Genomic DNA, 13,347 nt, shown 5'->3' with positions numbered 1-13,347 from the left:
AACTACTAAAATTCTCACCATAAACTACTGAGTGTTTTGCCAAGAGACAAAAACTGTTGTGGCTGGCATTCTGTAAGTTCTAAATCCTATTTTTGAAATTTATTATTACATGTTTACCAGACAAAGTGAACAAACTAGTCACCAACAAATACTGATACTGGAAAATGTTGCATAGTGCTGGATGACATTCAACTGCAATACATATATTTTAGCATGAATTGATATTCTTTTTATTAACTATTCCACTGTTCAGATGTTCCAATGTTCTATGGTAAAAAAGAGCCAAAACATAATTGTTGGCAAATTTTGCTCTTGAGTCAACTAATTACAAGTTTTAGAAAACAAATACAATGCGAAGGTAAAGGTGACATTATGAAACTATTAAAGACGATTGTTAGAATGAAAAACTGGCAAACAAAGAAAGCATAAGTTCATTGGGTATGCTTCTGAGTTTTTCAAGAGGTCCAAGTTTAGTGGGAAAAATAGTGAATAGATAGAACAAAGGTGTAATGCAATATGTTGTACCATTCCAGTAGACTAACCTCTAGAGGAGAGTCTGGTTCATCCAGGATGCTCCTTTCACTCTGTATCCGCTGCATCGTTCCTGTAGAACTGGGGTCCATTATCAGCACGTTCTGACTACCGGCTCCGCCGAACTTACAGTCACTCTTTCTGGAGTCAGTCGTCCTGCACACCTCGTAGTTGTACACGTGTTGGAGAGTCCCTGTCCCCAAAGTGTCTGAGTAACGTGGTGGATAATACGGAATCACAGGGAGATTGGAGTGATACATGACGCGAGACTGTCTCCACCTGTAGATCTTCACTGATATAATAACCACTAAACACGTGATGAAGAGGAAGGAAACTACAGCCAAAGCCAACATTAAGTAGAAAGTCAGGTTGTCATTGTACTCCTTGTCTTGTGTAAAGTCAGTGAACTCATACAGCACTTCAGGGAAGCTGTCCGCCACCGCCACGTTAACAATGACTGTAGCTGAACGAGAGGGCTGCCCGTTGTCCTCCACTATAACAGTCAGTCTTTGTTTCACAGCATCTTTATCAGTGACTTGGCGGATAGTTCTTATTTCTCCATTCTGTAAGCCCACTTCAAACAGCGCCCTGTCTGTGGCTTTCTGCAGTTTATAGGAGAGCCAGGCATTCTGTCCAGAGTCCACATCAACAGCCACCACTTTAGTGACCAGATAGCCCACATCTGCTGAACGAGGCACCATCTCAGCCACCAGAGAGCCACCAGTCTGGACTGGGTACAGAACCTGAGGAGGGTTGTCGTTCTGGTCCTGGATCATTACTTTCACAGTCACATTGCTACTGAGTGGAGGGGAGCCTCCATCCTGAGCTTTGACACGGAAGTGGAAATCTTTGATCTGCTCGTAGTCAAAAGAGCGCACTGCATGGATGACTCCACTATCAGCACTAACGGACACATATGAGGAGACTGGCACTCCGTTAACAGAGGAGTCCTCCAGTATGTAAGAAACACGGGCATTCTGGTTCCAGTCAGCGTCTCTGGCTTTCACTGTGAATATAGAGAGACCTGGTGTGTTGTTTTCTACAATGTAGGCCTCATATGAGCTCCTCTCAAAGACAGGCGCGTTATCATTCACATCAGAGATCTGCAAGGTGAGAGTGACGCTGCTGGAGAGGGAGGGCTCTCCCTCATCAGAGCAGGTCACCGTTATATTATAATCCGAGGCTGTCTCTCTGTCTAAATCATTATCTGTCACTAAACTATAGAAATCATTCGAAGAAGTGGTAATAGTAAATGGTATGTTGCCATTTATTCTGCAGTTCACGTGACCATTGTTACTTGAATCTGGGTCAAGGACACTGAACATAACAATAACTGTATTTTGGGGAGAGTCTTCTGGTATTGAATCAGATTTGGAAAGTATACTGATTACAGGCTTATTATCATTAATATCAATAACATCAACAATAATCTTACTGGAATCAGAAAGACCCCCACTGTCTTGAGCTTCGATATCAATTCGGTAATACTTGGCTTTTTCAAAGTCAACTTCACCGACTAATATTACTTCACCGTTTTCGTTTATTGTAAATATATCAGAAACACTGTCCATAGTGGTCGATACTGAATAAGACATTTCCCCGTTTGTTCCTTTATCTGCATCAGAAGCACTCACAGTTATCAATGTTGTTCCCTTCGGAGAATTTTCGGCTATGACTGCCTTGTAAAGCGACTGCATAAACACAGGAGCATTGTCGTTTACATCGAGCACGGTCACATAAATCTTTACTGTGCCAGACATTTGAGGTTCTCCTCCATCTACAGCTGTCAACAACAACGATATGTGTTCTTCTTTCTCTCGATCTAACGGCTTGTGCAACACCATTTCGACCTTTTTAATTCCATCTGAATGACTTTGTATGTTCAATACAAAATTATCAGTAGGTTTCAAGCTGTAATTTTTCAGTCCATTTAAGCCAATGTCTGCATCAACCGCTCTTTCCAATACAAATTTAGATCCTGTAACTGCGGATTCGCTAATTTCAAAACGTTTCTCGTCATTTTTAAAACTGGGACTGTTGTCGTTGATATCGGTTATCTCTACTGTTATTCGAAAAAGCTCCATTGGGTTTTCTAGAATAATCTGTAAATGTAAAGCACAAGGCGTAGTCTGTCTGCAGAGCGACTCTCTGTCAATTCTCTCTTTCACGAGGAGGACTCCTCTTTCCCTACTCAGCTCGATGTATTCTGCGCTGTCGCCCGTAAATATACGGGCTTTACCTGACTTAAGTCTTTTCACATCCAACCCTAAATCCCGTGCTATGTTGCCCACTACAGATCCCTTTGCCATTTCCTCCGGTATAGAGTAGCTGACTTGTCCGAGAACTGAACCGAGAGAGAAGATCGTGATGAAACACAGTACTTGCCGTCTCATTGTTCTATCCGTAGTTTACGTTGCGACACAAAAAGGGTGTTACACTCGGTTTCAAAATTAAAATATATCCATGTGAAAATGAATTGATGAAAGAATATCGAGTAAATCCACAATTTTTGCTGGAGAGTCTATCAGCTCAGTGTGTCCATCAAAGGGGTAATGTCCGTTTAGAATGGTGTCTCGCTTTTTCTTTCTCTGAAACAACGACCTAACATGGGAGGATCTGCTTCAAATCCTGTCCACAGCTGCAACACGTTAACCAACAGCGGCCCATGGAGTTCGGAAGGTGATATTGCAAGACCAGCAGACCAAATGTCAGTTGAAATTGTTTAAGAATATGCATTATATGCATTACTGGTACAATAAAAAAAAAAAAACCTTCTAAATAATTAATTTAAAATTGAGCGCAGTCCATCCAAACATCACATTAACCGAGCTAAAAAAACTACAACACACGCACGCAAGCAGGCACGCACACACACACACACACACACACACACACACACACACACACACACACACACACACACACACACACACACACACACACACACACACACACACACACACACACACAACTAAACATACATTAGTACAACTAAATGACACGAAATAAGAGAGAGAGGGAGAGGGAGAAAGAGAAGGAGTGCAAGTGGGTAACATTGTACTGCCTCTGTCCAAGGTGCTGAAGTTCTACTGCCAGCAATCAGTCATATATTTCAACATGCAGCTTTGCAAAAACCAAAGGAGGTAAATTCTAACCTCTAGAGGAGAGTCTGGTTCATCCAGGATGCTCCTTTCACTCTGTATCCGCTGCATCGTCCCTGTAGAACTGGGGTCCATTATCAGCACGTTCTGACTACCGGCTCCGCCGAACTTACAGTCACTCTTTCTGGAGTCGGTCGTCCTGCACACCTCGTAGTTGTACACGTGTTGGAGAGTCCCTGTCCCCAAAGTGTCTGAGTAACGTGGTGGATAATACGGAATCACAGGGAGATTGGAGTGATACATGACGCGAGACTGTCTCCACCTGTAGATCTTCACTGATATAATAACCACTAAACACGTGATGAAGAGGAAGGAAACTACAGCCAAAGCCAGCACTAAGTAGAAAGTCAGGTTGTCATTGTACTCCTTGTCTTGTGTAAAGTCAGTGAACTCAGACAGCACTTCAGGGAAGCTGTCCGCCACCGCCACGTTAACAATGACTGTAGCTGAACGAGAGGGCTGCCCGTTGTCCTCCACTATAACAGTCAGTCTTTGTTTCACAGCATCTTTATCAGTGACTTGGCGGATAGTTCTTATTTCTCCATTCTGTAAGCCCACTTCAAACAGCGCCCTGTCTGTGGCTTTCTGCAGTCTATAGGAGAGCCAGGCATTCTGTCCAGAGTCCACATCAACAGCCACCACTTTAGTGACCAGATAGCCCACATCTGCTGAACGAGGCACCATCTCAGCCACCAGAGAGCCACCAGTCTGGACTGGGTACAGAACCTGAGGAGGGTTGTCGTTCTGGTCCTGGATCATTACTTTCACAGTCACATTGCTACTGAGTGGAGGGGAGCCTCCATCCTGAGCTTTGACGCGGAAGTGGAAATCTTTGATCTGCTCGTAGTCAAAAGAGCGCACTGCATGGATGACTCCACTATCAGCACTAACGGACACATATGAGGAGACTGGCACTCCGTTAACAGAGGAGTCCTCCAGTATGTAAGAAACACGGGCATTCTGGTTCCAGTCAGCGTCTCTGGCTTTCACTGTGAATATAGAGAGACCTGGTGTGTTGTTTTCTACAATGTAGGCCTCATATGAGCTCCTCTCAAAGACAGGCGCGTTATCATTCACATCAGAGATCTGTAAGGTGAGAGTGACGCTGCTGGAGAGGGAGGGCTCTCCCTCATCAGAGCAGGTAACCGTGATATTATATTCAAAAGCAGTCTCCCTGTCCAAATCACTGTTTGTTCGTATGCTATAGAAACCATTCGATGTATTTTCAATGATAAAAGTCAAACTGTCACTCAAAAAACATTTCACTTCACCGTTATTATCCGTGTCCGCATCATGTACATTCATAACAGCTACAACTGTTTGAAAAGTGGAATCTTCCGGAATAGATTGTGTTGTTGACATTAAATCTATTATTGGAATATTGTCATTCACATCAATAATGTCAAATTGTATTTTGCATGAGTCAGTGAGCCCCCCTTGATCTCTTGCTTTAACATCTAACTGATAATGTTTTGATATTTCATAATCTATTCTTCCAATCAAACGTACCTCACCACTTGTCCCATGTATTTCAAATAAATCCGAAATTCCCTCAGTGTTACTGGAAATGGAATACGTTACGAAACCATTCGTGCCTTGATCTATATCTGTGGCTGTTACAGTCATTAATGAAGTTCCCTTCTGGGAGTTTTCCATTAAACTTGCTTTATAAGTTGACTGCGTAAACACCGGAGCATTGTCATTCGCATCCAAGACAGTAACATGAATTTGAACTGTCCCTGACAGCTGAGGTTCACCTCCGTCGACGGCTGTCAGTGTTAAAGTCAGTTGCTCTTTTTTCTCGCGATCGAGAGGTTTTTCCAAGACCATTTCCACCTCCTTTTCTCCACTTGCATTGTCGTTGAGTTTTAAAACGAAATTATCTGTTGGAATAAGGGAATAGCTCTTGAGCCCGTTTTTACCGACGTCATAATCTAATGCTTTCTCTAATACAAATTTGGACCCCCTGACAGCGGATTCGCTAATATCAAATAGCATGTTATTCATTTTAAATATTGGGGCGTTGTCGTTTATATCTGTTATTTCTACCGTAACGCGGAAGAACTCGATGGGGTTTTCCAAAATGATTTGAAAATGTAAAGCACAAGGAGTCGTTTGCTTGCATAACGCCTCTCGGTCCATTCTCTCTTTGATGAGAAGGAGACCCTTTTCTTTATTCAACTCGATGTATTCAGCGCCATTTCCAACATGCAAGCGAGCTTTTCCCGTTTTCAGACGTTTTAACTCTAAACCTAAATCTTGTGCTATGTTGCCAATCAACGAGCCTTTGGACATTTCCTCGGGAATAGAATAGCTGACCTGCCCAAGCACTGGACAGAAAAACAGCGTCGAGAAGAACAATAGTACTTGCCGTCTCATTGTTGCGTTCAACGATTATAGGATCACAACGAATCAAAAAAATATATTAAAAAATCCACATATGAGACAGGCGTATTCCAATCACTAGGTGAGTGAGAATGAAGAACCATCAACCCAAATGTCGTTCAATATATTTCCAATTTCTTTGCCTGCGTGCAGTATTCTCGGTAACTCGGACTCTGCATTGTGTTGGCCTTGCTTCTCACAAATATAATGATCTGGGAGGTGCTGCTGAAATCTGCAGTGAAGCTACCACACACTGGCCAACAGCGTCCCTAAGAGTGCAGATCACGAAACTGCACAAGACTGGAAATAAGGGAGTTGTAGCATAACACACAATAACAGACAAACACAATGCTATATAATTCAGATTGCTGGAAACAATGGCCTTGTGAGCACGATTATCAGAATAGATTTATTTTTTTAAATATATATTATTAAAGTAAAAATAATCGATGAACTGAATGTTAACTTAACTCCACTTGTTAGCGCAGACATGATATTTTACTGAAAGACATGTACACGATAACACACAGTCAGACACAAGTCCCACAAGAACCCACACAATTGCGTCCAACTTCAAGAACATCGGATACAAAATAGAAATATAGGAAAACTGAGGTCCCGCAAATACCCTCCATTGGCCTTATGTACTATTATTCGTCATCACTGTCCGTGCTGAAAGAACATTTACCACAGTACACTGAAGGATATTATCAAAATAGAGTACTGATTGACAGTTTTTTTGCTCCGAAAAGCCTATATTTATAGAGTGATTGTTGTATAAGGAAGGTCTCACCTCTAGAGGAGAGTCTGGTTCATCCAGGATGCTCCTTTCACTCTGTATCCGCTGCATCGTTCCTGTAGAACTGGGGTCCATTATCAGCACGTTCTGACTACCGGCTCCACCGAACTTACAGTCACTCTTTCTGGAGTCGGTCGTCCTGCACACCTCGTAGTTGTACACGTGTTGGAGAGTCCCTGTCCCCAAAGTGTCTGAGTAACGTGGTGGATAATACGGAATCACAGGGAGATTGGAGTGATACATGACGCGAGACTGTCTCCATCTGTAGATCTTCACTGATATAATAACCACTAAACACGTGATGAAGAGGAAGGAAACTACAGCCAAAGCCAACATTAAGTAGAAAGTCAGGTTGTCATTGTACTCCTTGTCTTGTGTAAAGTCAGTGAACTCAGACAGCACTTCAGGGAAGCTGTCCGCCACCGCCACGTTAACAATGACTGTAGCTGAACGAGAGGGCTGCCCGTTGTCCTCCACTATAACAGTCAGTCTTTGTTTCACAGCATCTTTATCAGTGACTTGGCGGATAGTTCTTATTTCTCCATTCTGTAAGCCCACTTCAAACAGCGCCCTGTCTGTGGCTTTCTGCAGTCTATAGGAGAGCCAGGCATTCTGTCCAGAGTCCACATCAACAGCCACCACTTTAGTGACCAGATAGCCCACATCTGCTGAACGAGGCACCATCTCAGCCACCAGAGAGCCACCAGTCTGGACTGGGTACAGAACCTGAGGAGGGTTGTCGTTCTGGTCCTGGATCATTACTTTCACAGTCACATTGCTACTGAGTGGAGGGGAGCCTCCATCCTGAGCTTTGACGCGGAAGTGGAAATCTTTGATCTGCTCGTAGTCAAAAGAGCGCACTGCATGGATGACTCCACTATCAGCGCTAACGGACACATATGAGGAGACTGGCACTCCGTTAACAGAGGAGTCCTCCAGTATGTAAGAAACACGGGCATTCTGGTTCCAGTCAGCGTCTCTGGCTTTCACTGTGAATATAGAGAGACCTGGTGTGTTGTTTTCTACAATGTAGGCCTCATATGAGCTCCTCTCAAAGACAGGCGCGTTATCATTCACATCAGAGATCTGTAAGGTGAGAGTGACGCTGCTGGAGAGGGAGGGCTCTCCCTCATCAGAGCAGGTCACCGTTATATTATACTCCGAGGCTCTCTCTCTGTCTAAATCACTGTCGGTCAATAAACTATAGAAACTATTTGTTGATGTCTTTAAAGTGAATGGTATATTTTCACCGATAAAGCATTTCACGTTTCCGTTTTCTCCGGAGTCCTTGTCTTCGATGTTTATCATTGTAACCACTGTATTGAGTTTGGCATCCTCTGATATAACAGTTGACTTTGACATTATGTCAATTTCAGGCTTGTTGTCATTCACGTCCAGCACATCAACAATTAATTTGCAAGAATCTGTGAGTCCTCCCTCATCACTAGCAAGTAAATGTATTTGATAGTTTCGCGAATCTTCAAAATCAACATTTCCAATTAAAGTAACATCACCGTTTTCTTCATTTACCTCAAATACTTTCCTTATTTCATCTAATGTATTTGTGATTGAATAAGTTATTTTACCGTTAGAACCCTGATCTGCATCTGAGGCTGAAACAGTGGCAACAACTGTACCTTTAGGTGAGTTCTCAGTAACTGTAGCCTTGTATGTTGACTGTGTAAAAACGGGGGCATTATCATTAGCGTCTAAAACTGTAATAACAATCAGCATTGTTCCTGACATCTGCGGCTCTCCTCCATCTACAGCCGTTAACACGAGGGATATCTGCTCTTCTTTCTCTCGGTCTAAAGGCTTCTGCAGCACCATCTCAACGTTTTTATTCCCATCTGCGTTATTGTGGAGTTTCAAAGCAAAATTATCCGTTGGATTTAATTTGTAGCTTTTAAGATCATTAATTCCAACATCAAGATCCACAGCCCTTTCCAGCACAAATTTTGCCCCGATAACCGTTGATTCACTGATTTTGAATTTCATCTCATTTTTTTCAAAGGACGGTTTATTATCATTTATATCTGTGATCTGGACTGTAACGCTGTAAAATTCCATAGGATTCTCCAAAATAATCTGAAAATGTAAAGCACAAGGCGTCGTCCGTCTGCATAGCGCCTCTCTGTCGATTCTCTCCTTGACGAGGAGGACTCCCCTTTCTCTGTTCAGCTCGATGTATTCATCACTGTCTCGAGTATAAATTCGCGCTTTTCCAGATACCAGCCGTTTAGTTTGTAAACCTAAATCCTGTACTATATTACCCACTAAAGATCCTTTGGCCATTTCCTCTGGAATAGTGTAGCTGACCTGCCCGAACACCGTGCCAACGGAGAGGAGACAGATAAACAGCAGTACTTGCCTCGTTATTGTTTTATCCATACTGTTACTGTGTGTTTATAGCTCACAAAACCGACAGAATGCGTATCAAACGTTAACGAATCGCCCGTATAATCCACACAAGAGAAATAAAGTCCCATATGCCGACGTCCTCTTTCAAATTTCTACATGAATCAATTGTCCGTTCTTTCTCTTCGTGCTCTCTCTTTATTATGTCGACGTTACATGGGAGGTACTGCTTCAACTCTAGTGTTAGCCGTCGACACGCTGGCCAACAGCGGCCCTAAGAGTCCATACTATAAAACTGCAGGAATCCAACATAATAGAATATGTTCAGAAGACTGGCTGACAAATAAAAAAATCTGAAATTGAATAATGTAAAAACAGACCTCACTAGATTAATTTAAAACAAGCAGATGAAGTTACTGTCGCTGTCCGATGTTCTGAAATAAATATATTCTGGAAAACGAAAGACATCTCTAAACAAGTCCGGCCAACAGACACGGATTCACCTCACACAATTAACAAACCATACCACGACTGATGCCAAGAAGATATATTAATGACCAAAACGAAGGAAAGCATATTAATCACATTGTGTATCAAATGGGAAATTGGGTCATTGTATGTTTAAAATCAATGGCAACTAGTAAGAAGAGAAGTGTATATCAGCAGGAGTTAGTGAAACAATCAGATAATATTTCGTATACTATGCTAAATCAGAAGGTAAAAAAGACAGCTGTGTATCTGCCACTTTATTCAGATTAAACCAATGTCAATATATAACAAATCTGTATCAAAAAACGGATTATCCGCTGGGAGCTTTAAAAGGAGTTTAAAGCACTGATTGAGTACATTTGGAGACTAAACATTATGTAGTAGGCATAGAGGGCAGTGAAAGAGTATAAGATAAGATGATCCTAAAACTATGCTATGTCCCCGTATTTCTACTGAGAAACTACGTGCTTTAAAGTTGAAAAATGTCACTGATAGTGGTTTGTAAAAATAATGTTAAATCAGTCTAACCTCTGGAGGAGAGTCTGGTTCATCCAGGATGCTCCTTTCACTCTGTATCCGCTGCATCGTCCCTGTAGAACTGGGGTCCATTATCAGCACGTTCTGACTACCGGCTTGGCCGAACTTACAGTCACTCTTTCTGGAGTCAGTCGTCCTGCACACCTCGTAGTTGTACACGTGTTGGAGAGTCCCTGTCCCCAAAGTGTCTGAGTAACGTGGTGGATAATACGGAATCACAGGGAGATTGGAGTGATACATGACGCGAGACTGTCTCCATCTGTAGATCTTCACTGATATAATAACCACTAAACACGTGATGAAGAGGAAGGAAACTACAGCCAAAGCCAACACTAAGTAGAAAGTCAGGTTGTCATTGTACTCCTTGTCTTGTGTAAAGTCAGTGAACTCAGACAGCACTTCAGGGAAGCTGTCCGCCACCGCCACGTTAACAATGACTGTAGCTGAACGAGAGGGCTGCCCGTTGTCCTCCACTATAACAGTCAGTCTTTGTTTCACAGCATCTTTATCAGTGACTTGGCGGATAGTTCTTATTTCTCCATTCTGTAAGCCCACTTCAAACAGCGCCCTGTCTGTGGCTTTCTGCAGTTTATAGGAGAGCCAGGCATTCTGTCCAGAGTCCACATCAACAGCCACCACTTTAGTGACCAGATAGCCCACATCTGCTGAACGAGGCACCATCTCAGCCACCAGAGAGCCACCAGTCTGGACTGGGTACAGAACCTGAGGAGGGTTGTCGTTCTGGTCCTGGATCATTACTTTCACAGTCACATTGCTACTGAGTGGAGGGGAGCCTCCATCCTGCGCTTTGACGCGGAAGTGGAAATCTTTGATCTGCTCGTAGTCAAAAGAGCGCACTGCATGGATGACTCCACTATCAGCGCTAACGGACACATATGAGGAGACTGGCACTCCGTTAACAGAGGAGTCCTCCAGTATGTAAGAAACACGGGCATTCTGGTTCCAGTCAGCGTCTCTGGCTTTCACTGTGAATATAGAGAGACCTGGTGTGTTGTTTTCTACAATGTAGGCCTCATATGAGCTCCTCTCAAAGACAGGCGCGTTATCATTCACATCAGAGATCTGTAAGGTGAGAGTGACGCTGCTGGAGAGGGAGGGCTCTCCCTCATCAGAGCAGGTCACCGTTATATTACACTCGGATAATCTCTCCCTGTCTAATTCACTGTCGGTTACCAAACTATAGAAATTAGTGGTTGACGTTTTTAAAATGAATGGTACATTTTCGCTAATAAAACACTGCACTTTCCCGTTTTCTCCAGTGTCCTTGTCCTCAATATTTATCATCGTAACCACTGTATTGAGTTTGGCATCTTCTGATATAACAGTTGACTTCGACATTATGTTAATTTCAGGCTTGTTGTCATTTATGTCTTGCACATCAACGATTAATTTACAAGAATCTGTGAGTCCTCCATCGTCACTGGCACGTACATGTATTTGAAAATTTCGCGACTCCTCAAAATCAATATTTCCAGTTAGAGTAACATCACCACTTTCCCTGTTTATCTTAAACACCTTTCGGACATCATCCAACGTATTTGTGATTGAATAAGTTATTTTACCGTTAGTTCCCTGATCTGCATCTGAGGCTGAAACAGTGGCAACAACTGTACCTTTAGGTGAGTTCTCAGTAACTGTAGCCTTGTATGTTGACTGTGTGAAAACGGGGGCATTATCATTGACATCTAAAACTGTAATAACAATCAGCATTGTTCCTGACATCTGCGGCTCTCCTCCATCTACAGCCGTTAACACGAGGGATATCTGCTCTTCTTTCTCCCGGTCTAGAGGCTTCTGCAGCACCATCTCAACGTTTTTATTCCCATCTGCGTTATTGTGGAGTTTCAAAGCAAAATTATCCGTTGGATTTAATTTGTAGCTTTTCAGATCATTAATTCCAACATCAAGATCCACAGCCCTTTCCAGCACAAATTTTGCCCCGATAACCGCTGACTCACTTATTTTGAATTTGATTTCTCCTTCCTCAAAGGTTGGTGCATTATCATTAATATCTGTGATCTGGACTGTAACGCTGTAAAATTCCATAGGATTCTCCAAAATAATCTGAAAATGTAAAGCACAAGGCGTCGTCCGTCTGCATAGCGCCTCTCTGTCGATTCTCTCCTTGACGAGGAGGACTCCCCTTTCTCTGTTCAGCTCGATGTACTCATCACTGTCTCGAGTATAAATTCGAGCTTTACCAGAAGTCAAACGTCTGGTTTCTAAACCCAAATCTTGTGCTATATTACCGATGAAAGAGCCTTTCGTCATTTCCTCCTGTATTGTGTAGCTGACCTGCCCAATTACTGAGCCAAGCGAAAGGAGAGAGATGAACAACAGCGGTAGTCCTTTCATTGTTCTATCCTTGTGTTATCCCCGCAACGCTCAAACGTCCAGTTCAATATCCGATAAACTGAAATCAATCACACGTCAATCTTGCAGCTGTACAATCCGCACAATGAAAAGAACAGTCTCAGAGGTCGTCGTGTGGATAATCATACATCCCGAAAGTCCGTTCTTTCCCTTCGTGTCTCTCTTCATTATGGTGATGTTACATGGGAGGTGCTGCTATTGCATTACCCTCAGCCGTGCACACTCTGGTCAACAGCGGCCCTTAGAGTTCATAACATAAAACTACAGAGAACAAAGATGAAGTAATCCGACCAGAAGACTTACTAGAAAGTTCAATTTATTAAAAAAACGGTAATAATAGAATAAGCAACACGGTGAAATACCACTACAAAACTGTGTAAGGATAGGATTTCTCAGTTTTCTCTTAACTTTTGAGCATTATTATTGTGTCCGTAAGAAATATGAAATACATCTTTACAAAAGTATGAGAAAAAAAAAATAATAATTAGAAAGGAAGGGAAAAATAATTACCAAAAGATTACAAAAATAATAAACTAAAAAGCACTTCTGGATAGGAAAGGGAAAGAGACTGAAATAAGATGTCGCTGTCCGAGGTACTGAACATATGAAAGTGTAAAGATGGTTGACAATAATGACCATCTGCAAATAATTGACAAAATAGGTTAAAAGGTGCTGTCCATGGTCCTGAAAATG

General features: G+C 42.4%; 5 protein-coding genes across 5 annotated transcripts in view; all 5 read right to left on the bottom strand.

Annotated features, from left to right (window-relative positions):
- Positions 1-13,347, bottom strand: part of LOC129089894 (protocadherin gamma-C5-like) — a 211,440-nt gene that overhangs the window by 75,296 nt on the left and 122,797 nt on the right. The gene's annotated exons all lie outside the window — the stretch shown is intronic.
- Positions 471-2,943, bottom strand: LOC129090500 (protocadherin beta-16-like). The gene has a single exon (XM_054598150.1). The coding sequence runs from the start codon at positions 2,922-2,924 to the stop codon at positions 471-473; it is 2,454 nt and encodes an 817-aa protein (XP_054454125.1). The 5' UTR covers positions 2,925-2,943.
- LOC129090499 (protocadherin gamma-A1-like) lies at positions 3,514-6,071 on the bottom strand. The gene is made up of 3 exons (XM_054598148.1): positions 5,758-6,071; positions 3,687-4,470; positions 3,514-3,522 (listed from the first exon to the last, which is right to left on the bottom strand). The coding sequence occupies exons 1-3, from the start codon at positions 6,069-6,071 to the stop codon at positions 3,514-3,516; spliced, it is 1,107 nt and encodes a 368-aa protein (XP_054454123.1).
- Positions 6,197-9,267, bottom strand: LOC129090498 (protocadherin beta-16-like). Its single transcript, XM_054598147.1, has 2 exons — positions 6,802-9,267; positions 6,197-6,346 (listed from the first exon to the last, which is right to left on the bottom strand). The coding sequence occupies exons 1-2, from the start codon at positions 9,265-9,267 to the stop codon at positions 6,197-6,199; spliced, it is 2,616 nt and encodes an 871-aa protein (XP_054454122.1).
- LOC129089907 (protocadherin beta-16-like) lies at positions 10,237-12,639 on the bottom strand. The gene has a single exon (XM_054597323.1). The coding sequence runs from the start codon at positions 12,634-12,636 to the stop codon at positions 10,237-10,239; it is 2,400 nt and encodes a 799-aa protein (XP_054453298.1). The 5' UTR covers positions 12,637-12,639.

Source organism: Anoplopoma fimbria, chromosome 4 (genome assembly GCF_027596085.1).
Source record: "Anoplopoma fimbria isolate UVic2021 breed Golden Eagle Sablefish chromosome 4, Afim_UVic_2022, whole genome shotgun sequence".
NCBI lineage: Eukaryota > Metazoa > Chordata > Actinopteri > Perciformes > Anoplopomatidae > Anoplopoma > Anoplopoma fimbria.
Note: the sequence above shows the minus strand (reverse complement) of the source record. Positions and strands in the feature narration are given on the sequence as shown.

Excerpts from the sequence above, each read along its gene's own strand:
- LOC129090500 (XM_054598150.1), bottom strand. The coding sequence starts at position 2,924 with ATGAGACGGCAAGTACTGTGTTTCATCACGATCTTCTCTCTCGGTTCA.
- LOC129090499 (XM_054598148.1), bottom strand. The coding sequence starts at position 6,071 with ATGAGACGGCAAGTACTATTGTTCTTCTCGACGCTGTTTTTCTGTCCA. Across the intron at positions 4,471-5,757 it reads ATTTTGGAAAACCCCATCGA|CAATGTGACTGTGAAAGTAA; the intron begins GTTCTTCCGCGT and ends TCCACTCAGTAG.
- LOC129090498 (XM_054598147.1), bottom strand. The coding sequence starts at position 9,267 with ATGGATAAAACAATAACGAGGCAAGTACTGCTGTTTATCTGTCTCCTC. Across the intron at positions 6,347-6,801 it reads AGCAAAAAAACTGTCAATCA|GGACGCTGTTGGCCAGTGTG; the intron begins GTACTCTATTTT and ends CTGCACTCTTAG.
- LOC129089907 (XM_054597323.1), bottom strand. The coding sequence starts at position 12,636 with ATGAAAGGACTACCGCTGTTGTTCATCTCTCTCCTTTCGCTTGGCTCA.